The sequence below is a fragment of the Danio rerio genome, chromosome 2 (genome assembly GCF_049306965.1).
Source record: "Danio rerio strain Tuebingen ecotype United States chromosome 2, GRCz12tu, whole genome shotgun sequence".
NCBI classification, from domain to species: domain Eukaryota; kingdom Metazoa; phylum Chordata; class Actinopteri; order Cypriniformes; family Danionidae; genus Danio; species Danio rerio.
In genome coordinates, this window is record NC_133177.1 from 26,022,081 (window position 1) to 26,039,145 (window position 17,065).

The window sequence follows — 17,065 nt, forward strand, 5'->3', positions numbered from 1 at the left end:
CATACGGAATCACAGACGCTTAGAATTTCAGATGAGCTCTTTATGTCTTCAACACTGTGGTCTATACTCGAGGACACGGAAGCAAATCCATGACCACGGTCTTTTCTTCCCCCCCCACACACATCACACCCATCCTTTCTGTCTGCGCCTCTCTCATCACTGCTCCTCGCTCATGACGTCATCAGCATCCTTGGCTCCACCATAAGAGCCATTTTGTGTTAGGCTGAAAAAACTTTCTCTCTCTGTCTAATCCGCACATCCACGAACCCTCCCTCCATCATCCCGTTGGCTCATCCCGCAAACCCCCCCACCCATCCCGTCCTGACGCACCGCCACTGCGCACCAGGCCCTGGTCCTGCCAGCGGGGGCTCCACCTGCATTGATGGTGCTGAAGCAGGGAGAGGCTACAGTGAGAAAACACAACAGCTGGGAGAGGAAGGAGACCGCGGATGGATGCGGATTGATGGAATAACCCGCTGCTGTGCGCAACATTAGCAGGATATTACCTTCGGGAATCAGGTAATCGACAGATCTTGATTGTTGTCGTTACGTGTTTTATAATCAGTGTTTTTTCATGACTGTTGTGAGAATGAGAACAGGGTGGTGCACTGTTTCCGTTGTTGTTTTGTCCGGACACCATTTCGAGGTTGTTGAAATGCAAAAACAGCAAGCAAAATATTGAGGAGAACATAAAAACGGTCTTCATAAAAAAGATAGTTCTATATCCAGATAGATAGATAGATAGATAGATAGATAGATAGATAGATAGATAGAACTATTTGTTTAAATTTGATTTAGTGTCATGATGCTAATTTTGTTGTTTAAATAGCATCTCTATTAATGGCATGATTAGTTTTGAATGGCATCGTTATTTTTGCGTTTTCTACATGTATTGACAGTCCTGCGATCAGCCATGGTGCTGAAGGATGCTGTTTATGTTGGCGGGGTGAGGCCAAGTCACGAAATAAGGACCTTTTCAGATGCTTTCAATCTTAAAGACATCAAGAAATGAATAACTTATTTAATATCATAATATGAAATTAAGTTCAGTATATTTGACTGTATTTTGTTGAGAAAATAGTGCCATAGTAACAGACGCGTCATCTTATCCCAAAACAACTGTGATGCGACACGTATTATTAACGATTATTTGGTACTACGTTAACCGGTGATTAACTTTATGTTTATTTAATTATAATCGTGATAGGTGTTTCGTTCTTTAGAATCTTGTGCGCTCAAATTGCGTGTAACGTTAGCCCATATGTGTTGTTTGGGTTGTTAATGCCGCACCTCAGCATCTACGCAGAGGCTGCTCTTTGAATATAAGCAGATGGGATACACATTTATATCATAACCTTGTTTAGAATCGCTGCCTGTCCTCCTTCGTTTGCTTAATGACCGATGAAAGGGCTTCATTAGTTTGTTTTGCCGGTGGGCTGCAGCTGACGCAAATGCCCGTCCATCAGAGCTGAATCATGACTAGCGGCTGGCCGTCAGGGCAGCCATTTTCAGCAGACTCTACTACGAGCACTGGAAGTTATGTTGATGATAAAAATAACATTCATTGTGTACAAACACAACGCATTTCTGCTCGAAGGCTGGCAGATAGCGTAATCTTAGATTCTAGATAAATAAATTGTCTGTAGTCAAATGCTGTCAAATTTATTCACAGCTTATTTTTAAGCTTATTTTATGTAGCCTAGTTGCTTCATTTTTTTAACGGGGCTATCCCACATAATGTTGCCAAATAATCATCTTAATAATGAACAGTGTAGTTTAGCATATGATGTTAGAAAAAAACTATTGTTTTTATGTATTTTTTTATAATAAATTATATAGTTTAGTTATTTTTAGTTAAGTTTATAGTTTTAGGCTAAATCGATGCCCTATGAAGTTTTTTCTTTCTAATTCAAGATTTAATATTATTTAGCATAAAAAAACTACAGATATTTTGACCCACATTTATTTTTTACTTTAAATGTCTGTCTTTAAATGGGTTATACAATTAGTAATACTAATAACATATATGCTACCATTAATAACAGTAGGGCAGGCAGTTATATTGTTTATTGTCTTTTGTAGCATGGAGGTCATTGTGCTAGATGCTATGTCGTTCACATCTTCATAAACAAACTACAATTAAAATTAGTTTAAGTCTGAAATTGTCATTTGGGGGACCCAAGAATGTTTGCATAACATGTAGGTCATTTTTAACAGATGTTATGCCAGTTTTAGATTCAACTAGGTCAATGTGACAGATCATATCTGTAAACATAATCCCAGTCAATATGTGGTTGCAACTGAAACTGATATTTTAACAAAATATTTATTTAAAAGTATCTAAGATCATAAGAAAGTGAATTTATGTAATTAATTCATAAATTATGTGAGCCTATAAAAGTAGACATATAAGTAACTTTTAAGAAAAGTCCAAAATTCTTTTGATTACCTATGATATACCCTTTGTGTGTGAGGTTTACAGTAGCATATTACTATACAATAGCATCACCCTTTTCATGAGATCACTCATTAGTCATAAACTACATTATTCTCATATACTGTATAGAATGGCAGGAGGATTGTACAGTAGGTTATATTATATGGAGGTGCTGCTGAATGATTGATTCTGATTGGCTAATGAAAATTCTATAGTAATTTCACTATGGCAAACATTTTTAGCTATAGACCCTTTTCACATTTCCAGGTTTCACAGCAACAGAAGGTGACATAGTAAGGTAAACTTAGAGCACACTGAATGGAAGAGTACAACAAATAATATTTTTACAACCTTATTTGCTGAAATAACTAAAAGAAAAACGCACTAAGGTGTTATCACTTTCAGAAAAAGGGGGACAAAAGTGTGAGACTGATGACAGCAGCCAGAGGAGAGAATAACGTCAAATTTACTCTTAACCCCATAGACACTGCAGTACAAAAACCTTGCATTAGCCGTAATTCATTTTTTTGTAATTTGACACAATGATATAATACATACATAAATACATTGAAATTCATACGTTTTTTACAAATCAAAATATTAAAAACTTTCTAGGATTTAAGATTATGATGGCTGTCAAACACGTCATAACAGTCTTGTGAAAAGGGTCCATTTTAAGGTTCATTACAAACTACTAGCATATATAGTGAAAGAATGTAAACTAATTTGTTGTTTTCATACTAAATAATGTACTGCTAAAAGATGCTCTCTTTTTTTGTCAAAACTTGTCAAAGAAACATGTTTGCATTTGTCCTGCAGCCAAAAATGAAAATTGATTTACTTCTTGAGGGTTCAAGTGGTTCCAAACTCTTAAACTTTAATTTTTTTTCTTTTGTCTACAATAAAATATATTTTAGAGGTCAATGAAATTAAAAATAAAGTTTTTTAGATTTTGGTATTAGTATTATTAGTTTTTATAGGATATCTATAAGCTAGTGTGCCCCAAAACAGTGACAAAATTTGAATTTAGGGTGCTTTCACACCTACACTTTTGTTTCAGAACCTGTCTCGTTTGCCCGGTTAGCACGGTTTGTTTGGCAAATGTGAAACCACCAATTGAAAGAGTCTTTAAAGAGTGTTGAAAACCTGCCATATAAAAGAAAAAATACTTTGGGGTGACTTTGGAACAGTTTGACTTTAAATCAGCATACTTCAAAATATATTTTTTATGTTCAACAGAATAAAGAAACTCAACCAGCTTTGCATTAAGTGAAGGATGGGTAAATGATGACAGAATGAGTAAACAGTTGCTTTAGTCTTTTTTTTATTTCTCTGCCTTATTAATGGCCCAATCCTCTGTTTATTAGCACTAAAACTATGACTGTTTCTCAATATGCGTTCTTCAGCGGTCTTACGTCCTCGTGTTCTCGTGCAACGTCATCATCAGCTGCCTAAGTTCAGTTTCAATAATCAAGACCGCAAGTACGGAGGACGCGTGAAACTTCCCGGATGTGTTCTTGATATCGAGGACGCACTGATGCAGACTTGAGCACCGAACTCGCTCTGGAAGTCCCAGAAGTCATTGCGACTGGATGTGGGAAGCGCAGCATTTTATTTAGATTTATTATTAAAGTTCAGAGATATCATTTATGTACCTCAGGAGTTTCTCTAAATAAAAAGGTGAAAGTAAACATTACCATGGACATCTTAATAAAGGAATAAACACATTAAGGGTGTTTGTTTGCTGAAATTCGTTTTAAAATGTTTTATTTATATTGTGCAGAGTATATTTATAATGTTTTAATGCAAAGTATATATTTTGAAGAGGGGAAAAACAATAAATCGCTGTATGAATGCTGTAATGTTTAAATAATTTTCATTTAAAACACGTGAAGGTCACGTGACCATCAGGAAGAACGCAGCATCCCATTTCTCAAAGGACGCGTTCTCTGCCCTTGCGGTCTCCTGAGTTCGTTCTTCCGAGGACACCTGGCAAAACCGGTCTCCACAAGAACACAAGTCCGTTCTCTGCATTCTTGGAATTGAGAAACAGCCTATGTTTTGGATTCAGCAAGAGATGCTAAAAAATGTAAAAGTCTTACACAAAAGAGCAAAAAAAAATGGACAAATGAGAAGTAAATTTTCTGAACAATGACTTTAAATAGCTCTAATAGCTTTTAGTGGGCTTCTTAGCCTTAAATAAATACTAAAAACTTAGTAAATCATCTAAAACTTACAATTCTGTCATAATTTACTTGCTCTTTACTTGTTAAAAACTTTTTTTGACTTACTTTTTTCTGTTAAACACAAAGAAGATATTTTGAAGACAGCTGGAAACCTAAGGCCTTCAAAAGTATTTGTTTTTCCTACTATGGAAGTCAATAAGTTACAGTTTTTTAGCTTTTTTCAAAATATCCACCTCAGTGTTCAACAGAAGAAAGAAACTCATGAATATTTAGAAAGACTCGAGGGTTAGAAAATAGTGATTATGTTTTCATTTTGGTGTGAGGGTGACAGTGGCTCAGTGGTTAGCACTGGTTCGAGTTCTGGCTGGGCCATTTGTCATTTCTGGGTGGAGTTTGCATGTTCTCGTGTTGGTGTGGGTTTCCTCCAGGTGCTCCGGTTTCCCCCACAGTCGAAACACATCCGTTATAGGTGAATTGAATAAACTAAATTGGCCGTAGTGTATGTGTGATGTGTGCATGTCAGAGTGTATGGTATTTCCCAGTACTGGGTTGCAGCTGTGTAAAATATATGCTGGATAAGTTGGTGGTTCATTCCGCTGTGGTGACCCCTGATGAATAAAGTGACTAAGCCAAAGAAAAATGAATGAATGAATTTTGGTGTGAATCTCTTTCATTTTGTCTGCTGACTTGACAGTATAGCTTCAGATTTTATCAGGCTGTTTTTGTTCTTTTAATAATCCACAGATACAGTATGGGTCCAATAACTGTTTGCAAGGCGGTTTTGTTTCAGCTAGTTTTAGAGTTCACGTGAGTACAGTAATCTACTGAATGTGATAAAAGTCCTGATGAGTCATGGTCTGGATATCAGAGGCTCCATTACCTAAATTAGATTATCAATGGCGTAACTTAGCCAATTCAATCGCCTGAACAGATTTATGGGGATTTCCTTAATTATCTCTTGAGGTGAATTGCCGTTCTAAATCATTTCACATTTAAAAAGTTTAGGTCATTTGTAGCCTGGTTTTTGCACAATAAGTGTTGATTCAGGGGTTGTAAATTAATTATAGTTTTTATTTATCACTGCAATTAAATATGCAATGAATGATTAATAAAATGATAATATTAACTATTTGGAATTTGGTTTATCATTAAACATGTATCTGTTTCATTCTTGCTTGTAACGCTCAAAGTAGAGTGAGCTTAGTGACCTTGTATAAATCTTTACTAAGAGGGGTGTTCATAAGACTGCCAAGACACTTTTATAGTCACGACATGACACACTTCATGAACATGAAGGAGATTTTATGCATGCTTAACTGCCATTAAAGGTCCTGTGAAGTGCTTTAAAATGTGCATTTTTTAATTTAATGTTTGATGTAATTTTAACTTAAACATGAAGAGATGTGTAACAGAGTAGTTCCTCCCTTTTAAAAAACAGCCAATAGCGTTTTTGTTTTCTCACAGCTTTGCCAGTGAGAGTGGTTGAGCTCAAGCGCAATAAATGGAAAGCAAACGTGAAGTGGGTAAAGCATGTGAGATACTAGAGAGACTTTGATTGGTTTAATAAGAAACTGAAGTATGAGGTGATGGGAAAAAATCTTTGATTCCTTAATGCGCAAGTGTCAAATGGCAAGCTTTGAATGTTTATATCAGTTTTATGTTTTAAGTGCAAATTATGTCTCTGTTTTGTAGCACACTAGCTTATAGATATCATTCAGACTAACATACGGATACTAACAACCTAAAGGGTCAGACTTAACCAATAAGCGAGGTAAGCAGTCGTGTAGGGCCCAGTGAATTTAGGGGGTTTAATCCAATGCAAAGAAGCCTGTATTAATCATATAGCTCTTTTAAATACTTTCTATCTTATGTTGTAAAATCTGTCTATAAGCATTACTATTTTAACGTTATTGCTTTTTTCAAAACCAACAACCATAAATAGTGGAACGTTCCTGCTTTCTAGCCAAAACACCTGCCAGACGATAAGAGCTGTTCAAATAAACGAAATTTCCCAGTGAACAGGGATGGTTACAGATTCACAAACCGCAATTATTCATTTGATATGAGAAATGGTGAAAAGATTAGTTTAGTAGATTGTGAATTACATTTGAAATATGGCTAATTAACTGTAACCTGGATGGCACGGTGGCTCAGTAGTAAGCACCGTCACCTCAGTCACAGCAAGAAGGTTGCTGGTTTGAGCCCCAGCTGGACCAGTTGGTATTTCTGTGTAGAGTTTGCATGTTCTTCCTGTGATCGTGTGGGTTTCCTCAGGGTTGCTCTGGTTTCCCCCACTGTGCAAAGACATGTGGTATAGGTGAATTAAATAAACTAAATTGTCTGTAGTTTATGTGTGTGCATGTCAGAGTGTATATATGTTTCCCAGCTGTGGGTTGCAGCGGGAAAGGCATTGTATAAAACATATGGTGGATAAGTTGATGGTTCATTTCTTTGTGGCAACCCCTGATGAATAAAAGGACTAAACCAAAGGAAAATGAATGAATAAATACAGTAACTGTAGCCTAATAAGTTTGCGAACTTGTTTTTTATTTGTGAATTTATTGTGATTAATTTTACATTAAAAAGATAATGGTTCCATTTAAAATATAGTACTATTTTTAACACAAAGTTTATTTAAACAAAACAAAATCTACAGAGAAAAAAATATATAAAGAGAGAATGTCTTGATTTTAAATGCTAGGGCCCCATACCTGGAATTGCTTAGAGCCCCAAAATTGCTAAGTCTGGCCCTGAGTAGGCCTGTACAATATATTGTTTTATCATCGATATCGGAATATGCAACTCCGCATTTGCAAAATCTGGATTGTCAGTTCAGTTTTAGTTTATTCATCCATTAGGAAATTTGAGTGGGATTAAAGTTGACCAGGATGCAAATTGTGACCATTAACCTTCGCTAAGGGAAAGTTTCTCATCAGCGTCTTTGCTTTGTTTTTAAGGCCTATGATTGTAAGATTTCAAGTGTATTTAAACCATTTGTAAATTATAACATTTTAACAAAGATTGTTTATTTTTTACACAGTGAAGACTATATAGTGTTATTCATCAAGCTGGCAGCTAGCTCTCTGCAACTCTCACGTAGTTGCCCAATGAACCTAAGCAGGATTGTGCCTGGATAGTACCTGGATGGGAGACCACATGGGAAAGCAAGGTTTCTGCTAGAAGTGGTGTTAGTAAGACCAGCAGGGGTGCTCAGCCTGTGGTCTGTGTGGGTCCTAATGCCCCAGTGTATTTATGGGGACTCTATACTGTCAGTGAGTGCTGTCTTTCGGATGAGATGTTACATTGAGGTCTCGACTCTGTGGTCGTTAAAAACCACAAGATGTCCGTTGAAAAAGAGTAAGGGTTTAACTCGGGCATCCTGGCCCACTGTCCTCTGTCCATCACCTCCTAACCATGGCCATATCATAATTGGCTTCATCACTCGACACCAATCAGCTTGAGTGTGGTGTGCAGTCTGGCGCATTACAGCTGCTGTCGCGTCATCCAGGACAGGTGAACGCTTCACACAGGTGGTGGATGAGGAGATTTCCCCTACCAAAAGCACTTTCAATGTCCAAAAAAGAAAAATATAAATGGGAGGAATTATTATTATTTACATTTGATTATTTTATTTCTGTACCTGAATAATTCGTTCTCACACAGCTTGTTCTCCAGTTCATACTCGGCCCAGAAAACTGTAAACTATTCAAGCTATTCACACCATCTGGTGAAATTCTGTTCAAAATATGAACAAAACATCCCAATGTCAGTTTTTTCCAATATCATGACAACAGTGTCTTTCTTTCCAGGTGGCAGACGGCCTCTGATTCCAGGCTGGGCTTCGGTCCATAAGATCCTGTGTAGTAGCAGATCCCCAGCACTCAGATTTCACCATGGCAGGAGCCTCGGTCAAAGTAGCCGTGAGGGTCCGACCCTTCAACTCACGAGAGATCGGCAAAGACAGCAAGTGTATCATCCAGATGTCCGGCAACACCACCAGTGAGTTCTCTTTCAAAACATCCTGTTTCACTATCCATCATTTTTCCTACACCTGTTCCGGATCTCATTTAAGTCGGAGATGATTGACAGCACACTCTATAATAATTCATGCTTGTGATGAAATATTCATTTTCAGAGTCTCTCATTAGCAGCACCCCAATGAGAGAAAATATTAGCGCATACAGGTTTGAAAATGAAATGTTAAAGGTGACGGGTTCTTGTTTTATTTTTTGGTCAAGGTTTGTTTTAATTGGTTAGATGTGCTGTCAATAACCTAATCAGATGCAGTGTTTTATGTTTATTTCCTAAAAACAGAATATTTCTTTTTGTACTTATATCTTAACCATATTTGTTGATTTAAAATTTTATGTTTGGATCTTAATAACAAAATACTTTTTTAGTAGATGTGCAAAAAATGAATTTTAGCAACAACTATAAAACTGTAGTATTTTGTTAGCAATATTAATCCTTAAACACTAAATATGAGGACAAAAATCAACTATTGATCACCTTATCTTGTCTATTATGCTGCAAGTGGCACATTAACATCACAGTCACTAATATACAAGAAATGTGGCAAAATAATTTGCTCTTAATAAAAATATATAGTTTTTTGATAATAATGAGAATGAGAAATTAACAATAATTCTAAAAATGCATTTTTTTGCTAGTGAAACAAAACATATTTATTTTTATTCAAATGTTTTACTTAAAACTCTTGAAAACAGATAATTATTTCATGTTTTCTTTTCTTTGAGACATAAAATTGTAGTAAAATGTTTGAAATTTGAAAATTGATTAAATTAATTTAGAAATTTAGAAATTTTTGAAATACAAAACTAAAAATAAATAAATGAATCAATAAATGATCTTTATTGCATTTTAACTTTACACTCAGATAATACAGAAGTCAAAACAACAACAAAACAAAGAACTAAACAAAACAAAAGCTTCTCAGTATTTTACATCAATATTTATGACCATCAATCAACTTCATTCCCAACTCAACCACAATATAGGAATAATTTGCAATGTCCCCAAACTCCCTCAAAGGTCTTATATGTACAGTATTTTGTAGCATGAAAATGAATGACCTTTTTATCTGAAAGTGAAAGTTCACGCATGTAAAAGGAATTTATTTTGTCTTTGAACTTTTCAAAATAAAATCTGCACTGTTTTGATGTTGCTTTTAATCAAAAGGGTGTCATAAATGTGCTTATTTTAATTCAAAAGGAATTTATTTAAACTGTTAATCCCAGTGTGGTCTATTTCCAGAGTTTTTCCAGGTGTCATTTAAAAATTGAAAGAATTAAATGCAGTAATAACATGGCAAATAGTGCTAACATTAAAAGCTTTGGAAGTTGCTCTTCTATAAAATATTGTCTGTTTTTTTTTTTTTATATGACTGTTATGATTGTTTTGTAAAATAATGATCCTGTGGGTCCCAAAATAAGGACGTGGATTTTAATAGTACAGATTTTAAAAGGAGTTTGAGGTATAAGAGATCAGTCAGTTTTCTCAGTTCATGCAGCAAAAAGTTCTGCATGCTAGAAGCTCTGCTCCATTTCGGAAGAAGAATTGATTGGCATTTCCAGTTCTTGTTTCCAGAGCAGCTCAGAAAACTGTAAAGCGTCCCGTTGTTCAGCCTGCAGTGTGAGTGGGAAAACAGTCAGCTGGTGCAGAGCGTGAGGTCAGACACACTGCACAGCTTTGTGCTGTTCAGAGGATGCTGGAGGTTCATGACCTCATTTTCAGATTCACAACTCATCTGTCTTCAAACATGACAACATATGCAAATATAAAGCCATATAGAGCTCATTAGCAATGCAGAATATATTGCTGGCTATTTTTAGATACTAATTACGTCTTTTTAACATGAATTTTGTAAATTAACAGATAGACTGAAAAAGCCCATATGATGCATTAAAAAAATAATATTTTGGTTTGGGTGTCTCCAGCAACAGGCTGGTATGCATGCAAGGTCAAAAAACACTTTCATTGTCTTATAATATGCATTTATTTTTACCTAATTACCCTAACGACTCCCATATGATTCGTTTAGTGATTAATTTGTTCCCAAACCCCTCCTTAGCTTGATGCTAATCTGCGCTGATTTGTCTGATGACCCAGTCTGTTGCGATTGGTCAACTGCATTCAGCTCGAGACAGAGAGAAACGCCCACCACGGCTTATCAACATTTTTGAAGTAGTCAGAGTGCAGAGTATGTGTGAGTCTAATGCAGGAGTGCATTAAAGCAGTGCAGTTTAAGACCAGCATATTGCTGTATTCTTAACCATAAGTAAAAACAAAGACACATATTCAGTATTAATGCACACAGTGGCAAAAGCTGAACTATTTAGAAACTTGACCGCCACACATGTGTAGGAACAACTGACGGTGGCCATAGCAACAACAAATGGCAGAGGATCACAAGCTCACAAACGCATTTAAATCTGTAAAGAAATCGGCACATATCATGTTTTCAACGTGGTTTTAGATGTGATGTGTAAATATAAAGAGTTAACCAGATACAGTACAAGTCGCATGGATTGATTACAAGTAACAAAACACATATTTTGCAAGCTAGAGAAAACAAGGAGGCAACCATTTAAATCACACTTACACTTGTGAATTTGAGGAAGAAACTGATTCATGAACTGTATACTGATGAAGTCCTTGTCAAGCTTTGACAAAGTCCCATACATCAATAGTATTTTCTGATTCTTCCTTCACCAAATGGCCGACGAATCCCCCATTGCAGGGTAGATTTTTGCATTAACCAGCAGAACTCATGATCAGTCCCACACATCTGCACTCCACTAGCGTTTAAAGGGAAAGGTGCGTTCACGTTTTACCTGATCCGGCACAGAACATATTTGGTATTGTTTTGTGTCGATGCAAACAGTCAAAAGATCTAGACATGAATCATTTAAAACGACTCTGAGTCGAATCTTTTATTAAAGATAAACAATTTTTACAAGGTGCACTTTCAGATTTAAACATCAGCTGGATGTTTTATTCACTTTGAGCTATGTTACACCCTGCATGGAAGGCCATTTTTAAAAACCCATAATAGGGGCTCTTTAACCAGCAATTTTAAAATATTAAAGGGATAGTTCACTCAAAAATAACAATTTTCTCACCATTTACTCACCCTCAGGTGGTTCCAAATTTAAGACTTCTTAGATATAAGTTTAGTTTTTCTATTGAACACAAAAAAGATATTATGAAGAACACTATTTAGTAGCTATTGACGTCATTAGGAGGATTGTGCTCAACGAAAGAAAGAAACTATATTTTGGGGTGAACTATACATCCCTTGAACTAAACTAATTTACCAGTGGCAAATATTTCCTACAGCTCAATATGCATTAAAACTTTACTTTCACATTTTAGGTTTGTTTGGACCTGAATAATTATTATTTTATGTAACAGTTTGTACTTAATATTTGGTACAGCCACCAGTATCTGATCTAATATTTGGTGTCTAATCAACAGATTTCAAAGTTTATTGGTCTAAATGAAGTGTAATTTATATTATATAATATTAGATATAGTTTTTTTGGGGAGTGTAAACTCTTGGTAATAGTTGGTAAGATTGTTTTTAGCATTTTAAAAACAAAGTTTTGTTCAAAACTAATTTTTATTCATAAGAAATCTGTAAATAAAAAAAAGTAATATTTTGAAATGCTATGTTCAGCCTGCTAAACAAAATATTGTTTTTTTTTTTTCAAGTAAATTCTACTTTTCAACAGGAATAATGTTTTTACAGAAGTAGTCAAGTTTCTTTGTCTCTGCCAATTGCTCTTAGAAATTATCCGTTTTTTTAACAGCAAATGACAGGTCTGAGTATGATTAAAATTACAAATGATTGAGTGTGATGGAAAAAAGTTGCTTATGCAGAGTAAAAATAAATTGCACTTGTGACTCACATGGTATTTTTTATGCTTTTGAATTGCATTATTGGACCTTGATCTCTGCTCTGACAACATTAGGTGTTTAACTGCAGTTTAACTAAAGTGACTTTTATTCACATTTTTAATACCTTGAAATAGGCCTGTCACAATAAGGAATTTGTGTTGTGTGATATCTGCTTTTTTGGAAAATATTCCAATAAAGTATAATCTTCTGATATTCATAACCCCCAGTCTGAGTTTGATTCATTAAGAGAAAAAACAAAAAACCACGACATATATTGTCACAAAAATTGTTGCGATTAGTGATATATTGTCATTTTGAGATAATTTTATGTTACTTATTATATAACAGCATAATTATGCAAATAGCAATAAACACTTTAAAATACCTACAGTATCATTCTTACGGTTATTTAAATTCTATAATTTGATGTTTAAAAGATAAATGTCCTATTATATAGACTATTAAATATCTTATTAGGTAACTGTCCAATTATAAACTACGTTATAAAGGCGTTATAAACAATGTAGATGTCATTATAAAATGGGTTTAACAATATTTGTGAATTTGTAAATATATATTGAAACAGCAAAATGATTGAGGTCATCTCCAAATATTGCACGATATATATTGATTATTGTGACATGCCTACTTTGGAATGAAATTTTGTCATTGTCAGTCATTCAAATGTGATAACAGATAGCAGTATTGAGCTGCTTCTTTTAATATACATATTTAACTCTTTGTCGAGCATTTTGTTCATTTGCTTGTATCCTTATAGACATGTACCTTTTCTTTTCTAGCAATTCTAAACCCAAAACAGCCAAAGGAGAACAAGAGCTTCAATTTTGACTATTCCTATTGGTCACACACAACCGTGAGTTTCTTAATTAACTGTAAACATATTTACTTATTGACTTCTGCTATAATACCGACAGCTGTTCTAGACACACATAAGACGATGTCCTTGTGTTTTTTTGTCTTCAACAGCCAGAAGATGTGAACTATGCATGTCAAAAGCAGGTATATAGAGACATAGGAGAGGAAATGCTGCTTCATGCTTTCGAGGGATACAACGTGTGTATCTTTGCCTATGGGCAAACTGGGGCTGGAAAGTCATATACCATGATGGGCAAGCAAGAAAAAGACCAAGAAGGCATCATCCCATTGGTAGTACTCTATAATAGCATCTGTTATTACTGCTTTTGTTGTAATTAGCTTTTTAGAAACATTTTTTAATGCTTAATCTTTCTGTGACAGCTCTGCGAGGACCTGTTTACCAAGATCAATGACAATAATGACAACAACATGTCATACTCGGTTGAGGTAAGAGAAACTCAATTATAGTAACTTGCTTTCTTACTAATGAAACTGAAGTAACTGTTATTATTGTTGTTTTCTCAGGTGAGTTACATGGAGATCTACTGTGAGCGCGTACGGGACCTTCTGAACCCAAAGAACAAGGGGAATCTGCGTGTGCGAGAGCATCCTCTGATGGGACCCTACGTGGAGGACCTGTCAAAACTGGCTGTTACTTCCTACAATGACATCCAGGACCTGATGGATTCTGGAAACAAAGCCAGGTGACAGATATTTTTGTGGACAATCCATCCATTTTTATATCTCATGATATAGATCATAAATTCAGTCTGTTACCTAGTGGAGAAGAGAAGAGAGGAAACCTTTACTGCACCTTACATTTTCAATTAAGCTAAAACAGAAAAAGACATGACTATAGGAAAACAATTGAAATATTAAAATGTGTAGCCATCTTTAGAAGGAAATCATTGACCTGTTGAAAGAGTGTTGACAGTTGTTGTAGTGCAGTGTTGGGCAAGCTACTTGAAAAATGTAGGGAGCTAAGCTATTAGATACTCTACTTAAAATGTAGCTTAACTACAGTAATAGCTACCCTCTGGGAAATGTAGCAACCTAAACTAAAATCTACTTGGCAAAAATGTAGCTTAGCTACATTTAAGCATTTTTTTCAATTTTCATTTTTAAATCAAAGCAACTTAAATCCAAGTTAATCATCTTATTGATCAATGAAGCTGTTAATGAAACTTGAGGCAGAATTGTTCAGTTCAAATATTCAATAATATACTGTACTACACAGAAACTAATTATAGGATATGATACTATAATTATATACTATAATATTATATTAAACCTGTTTGATTTAGAAAGTAGTGAGGCTACCGCGAAATGTAGTTAGACTAGTAGCGTCACTACTTGTGGTTGAGCTCCAGAAAATCAATAATGAGGTGCTTTAACAGTTTAACAAAAAGGCGGAATATGTCAAACCTTAAATTTAGGCAAAAAAAAAATTCATTTGCATGTTTGTAATAAGGCAACAAACACATGTAAACTACTTAATATACGTTTTTTTTATTAATCAAATTTTTTTCTTTAACAGTACTGCTGTTTTACACATTTTTACATTATTTTAAGACCCCCTTTCTCTCCTTCTCAACAGTGGCAGTTACAGTAATTAGATGTTGCTATCATAAATCCAGTAAATATAGATAAATAATATAAATTAAATAAATAATAATAGTAAAAAAATAATTTAAAACACAATAATATTAATACAGAAATAAATGAAATAAGATAATTACACTTTTACCGTGCGTCTCACCACAGTAACCTTATTCATCCTCCAAAAATGCCAAATAATTTCCCTTTTTTTTCTGATGAACATCCAATTTATCAAGCAGTATATATATAATTTTTCATGTGCTGGCACCTTTCCCAATTCCGTACACCATTCTTGAAATGATGGTGGACCTGCTGAATGCCATATCCTCATAATGATTTGTCTTCCAATTATAATACTTATTTGAATCCACTTAGACATCTTCACATCAGACCCCAACACAAATGGGTCTCCCAGTACATATATTTCAGGACAAAATGTAAAGCAGCATCCAGAAACATCCTGAATGTATTTTAAAACAGGACCACAGGGCATGCGTCAAGTCTCCTTCTTCGCTCTCACATCTCCAGCATTCAGAGTCCTTCAACCCAAGCCTAAAAAGCCTACTCGGGGTCCAATAAAAACAATTCAAAATTTCTATTTGTATTAAGCGTCCTCTTTCTTGACATTACAGTTTTGGAAAATTTCTTCTAATGTTCATTGCTAAATGTACAGTTTAGATCTTTACTCCAAACAGTTTTAAGCACAGAATGGAAACCACAGCCCATCTTTTCCATTAACCATTTATAATACACTTAAACTTCATGCCCTCTGCTATCTACTTAGCTTAAATATGTTTGATGATTAGTTTTAATGTGTGTTTCACTGTGTGTAAACAGGCACTGACACAAGCTGCTGAGAATTAGAACAGAGCACATTAATATTCTTAACCATTCCAAATATGGTCAATATTTCCTAATGTGTAATGTTGACTATAGGACAATCAGTACATTACAGATATGCTCAATGAATACAAACCAAACAGATCCCTCAGATCATTAGGATCAAGTAAAATAGAAATTCCAAGAATTCATTCAAAGTAGGATGAATCCACTTTTAGCTACTACGTCCCCATTGATGGAATCAGCTTCCAGAATGATCAGATGTGCTCCAGCATTAGGTACATTCAAATCAAGGCTTAAAACACATCTGTTTAGCTGTGCCTTTACCGAATGAGCACTGTGCTATGTCCGACAGATTGCACTATTATGTCTTTTCTTTTCATTCTTTTATAACCTGTTTAACACATTTTAATTAGTTTTTAATCATTTTTAATTCTGTTAATCGTTTGTTTTCTTGTTTCTTTTATTCTTGTTCATGTAAAGCACTTTGACTTACCATTGTGTTTGAAATTCATTCATCATTAATTATTTTTCTTTTCGGCTTAGTCCCTTTAATAATCTGGGGTCACCATGGTGGAATGAACCACCAACTTATTCAGTACGTTTTTACGCAGGGGATGCCCTTCCAGCCACAACCCATCACTGGGAAACATCTATTCACAATCATTCACACATATACACTACATACAAAAAAATCTAAAAAATGTTTACAAATATTTTGCAAAAAAATATTTACCACTCTTGCACACCATTCTGTTTGCTCTCAGAACGGTGGCAGCCACCAACATGAACGAGACCAGCAGCCGCTCTCATGCTGTATTCAACATCATCTTCACACAGAAACAACATGACAACGACAGTGAAAACACCACTGAAAAGGTAAGCCGTCCTGTAGTGTAGCATTGTTCTATATGAGAGAATGTTCAGAAATAGTCTACAATGCAAAAGCAGGTGAGTGGACTCTGCAGGTGGAACATCACTGATGTATGTTGGCAGTTTGACAGAGACTGAAGTTGCTGGTAGTGTTTGTGCATTAGAGCGCTTTATCGTTCTGAGACACAACATTTCTGTTTTTCAAACAGGTCAGCAAAATCAGCCTGGTCGACTTGGCAGGAAGCGAAAGGGCTGATTCTACTGGAGCCAAAGGCACTAGACTTAAGGTGGGGTTACACTGAGTTCAACCGAGTTTCATGAGAATTTGAAATTT

At 35.2% G+C, this 17,065-nt stretch overlaps 1 protein-coding gene across 10 annotated transcripts in view; it reads left to right on the forward strand.

The window, feature by feature from the left end:
* The first annotated feature begins 406 nt into the window (after positions 1 to 406).
* Positions 407 to 17,065, forward strand: part of kif1ab (kinesin family member 1Ab) — a 68,141-nt gene continuing 51,482 nt past the window's right edge. For all 10 annotated transcript variants that reach the window (XM_021467188.3, XM_073925330.1, XM_073925336.1 and 7 more), the window contains exons 1-8: positions 407 to 519; positions 8,433 to 8,622; positions 13,344 to 13,417; positions 13,531 to 13,710; positions 13,801 to 13,866; positions 13,945 to 14,123; positions 16,626 to 16,737; positions 16,941 to 17,018. In XM_021467188.3, coding sequence (XP_021322863.1) covers positions 8,517 to 8,622; positions 13,344 to 13,417; positions 13,531 to 13,710; positions 13,801 to 13,866; positions 13,945 to 14,123; positions 16,626 to 16,737; positions 16,941 to 17,018 — 795 coding nt within the window. In that variant the 5' untranslated portion in view covers positions 407 to 519; positions 8,433 to 8,516. The remainder of the gene's footprint in view (positions 520 to 8,432; positions 8,623 to 13,343; positions 13,418 to 13,530; positions 13,711 to 13,800; positions 13,867 to 13,944; positions 14,124 to 16,625; positions 16,738 to 16,940; positions 17,019 to 17,065) is intronic.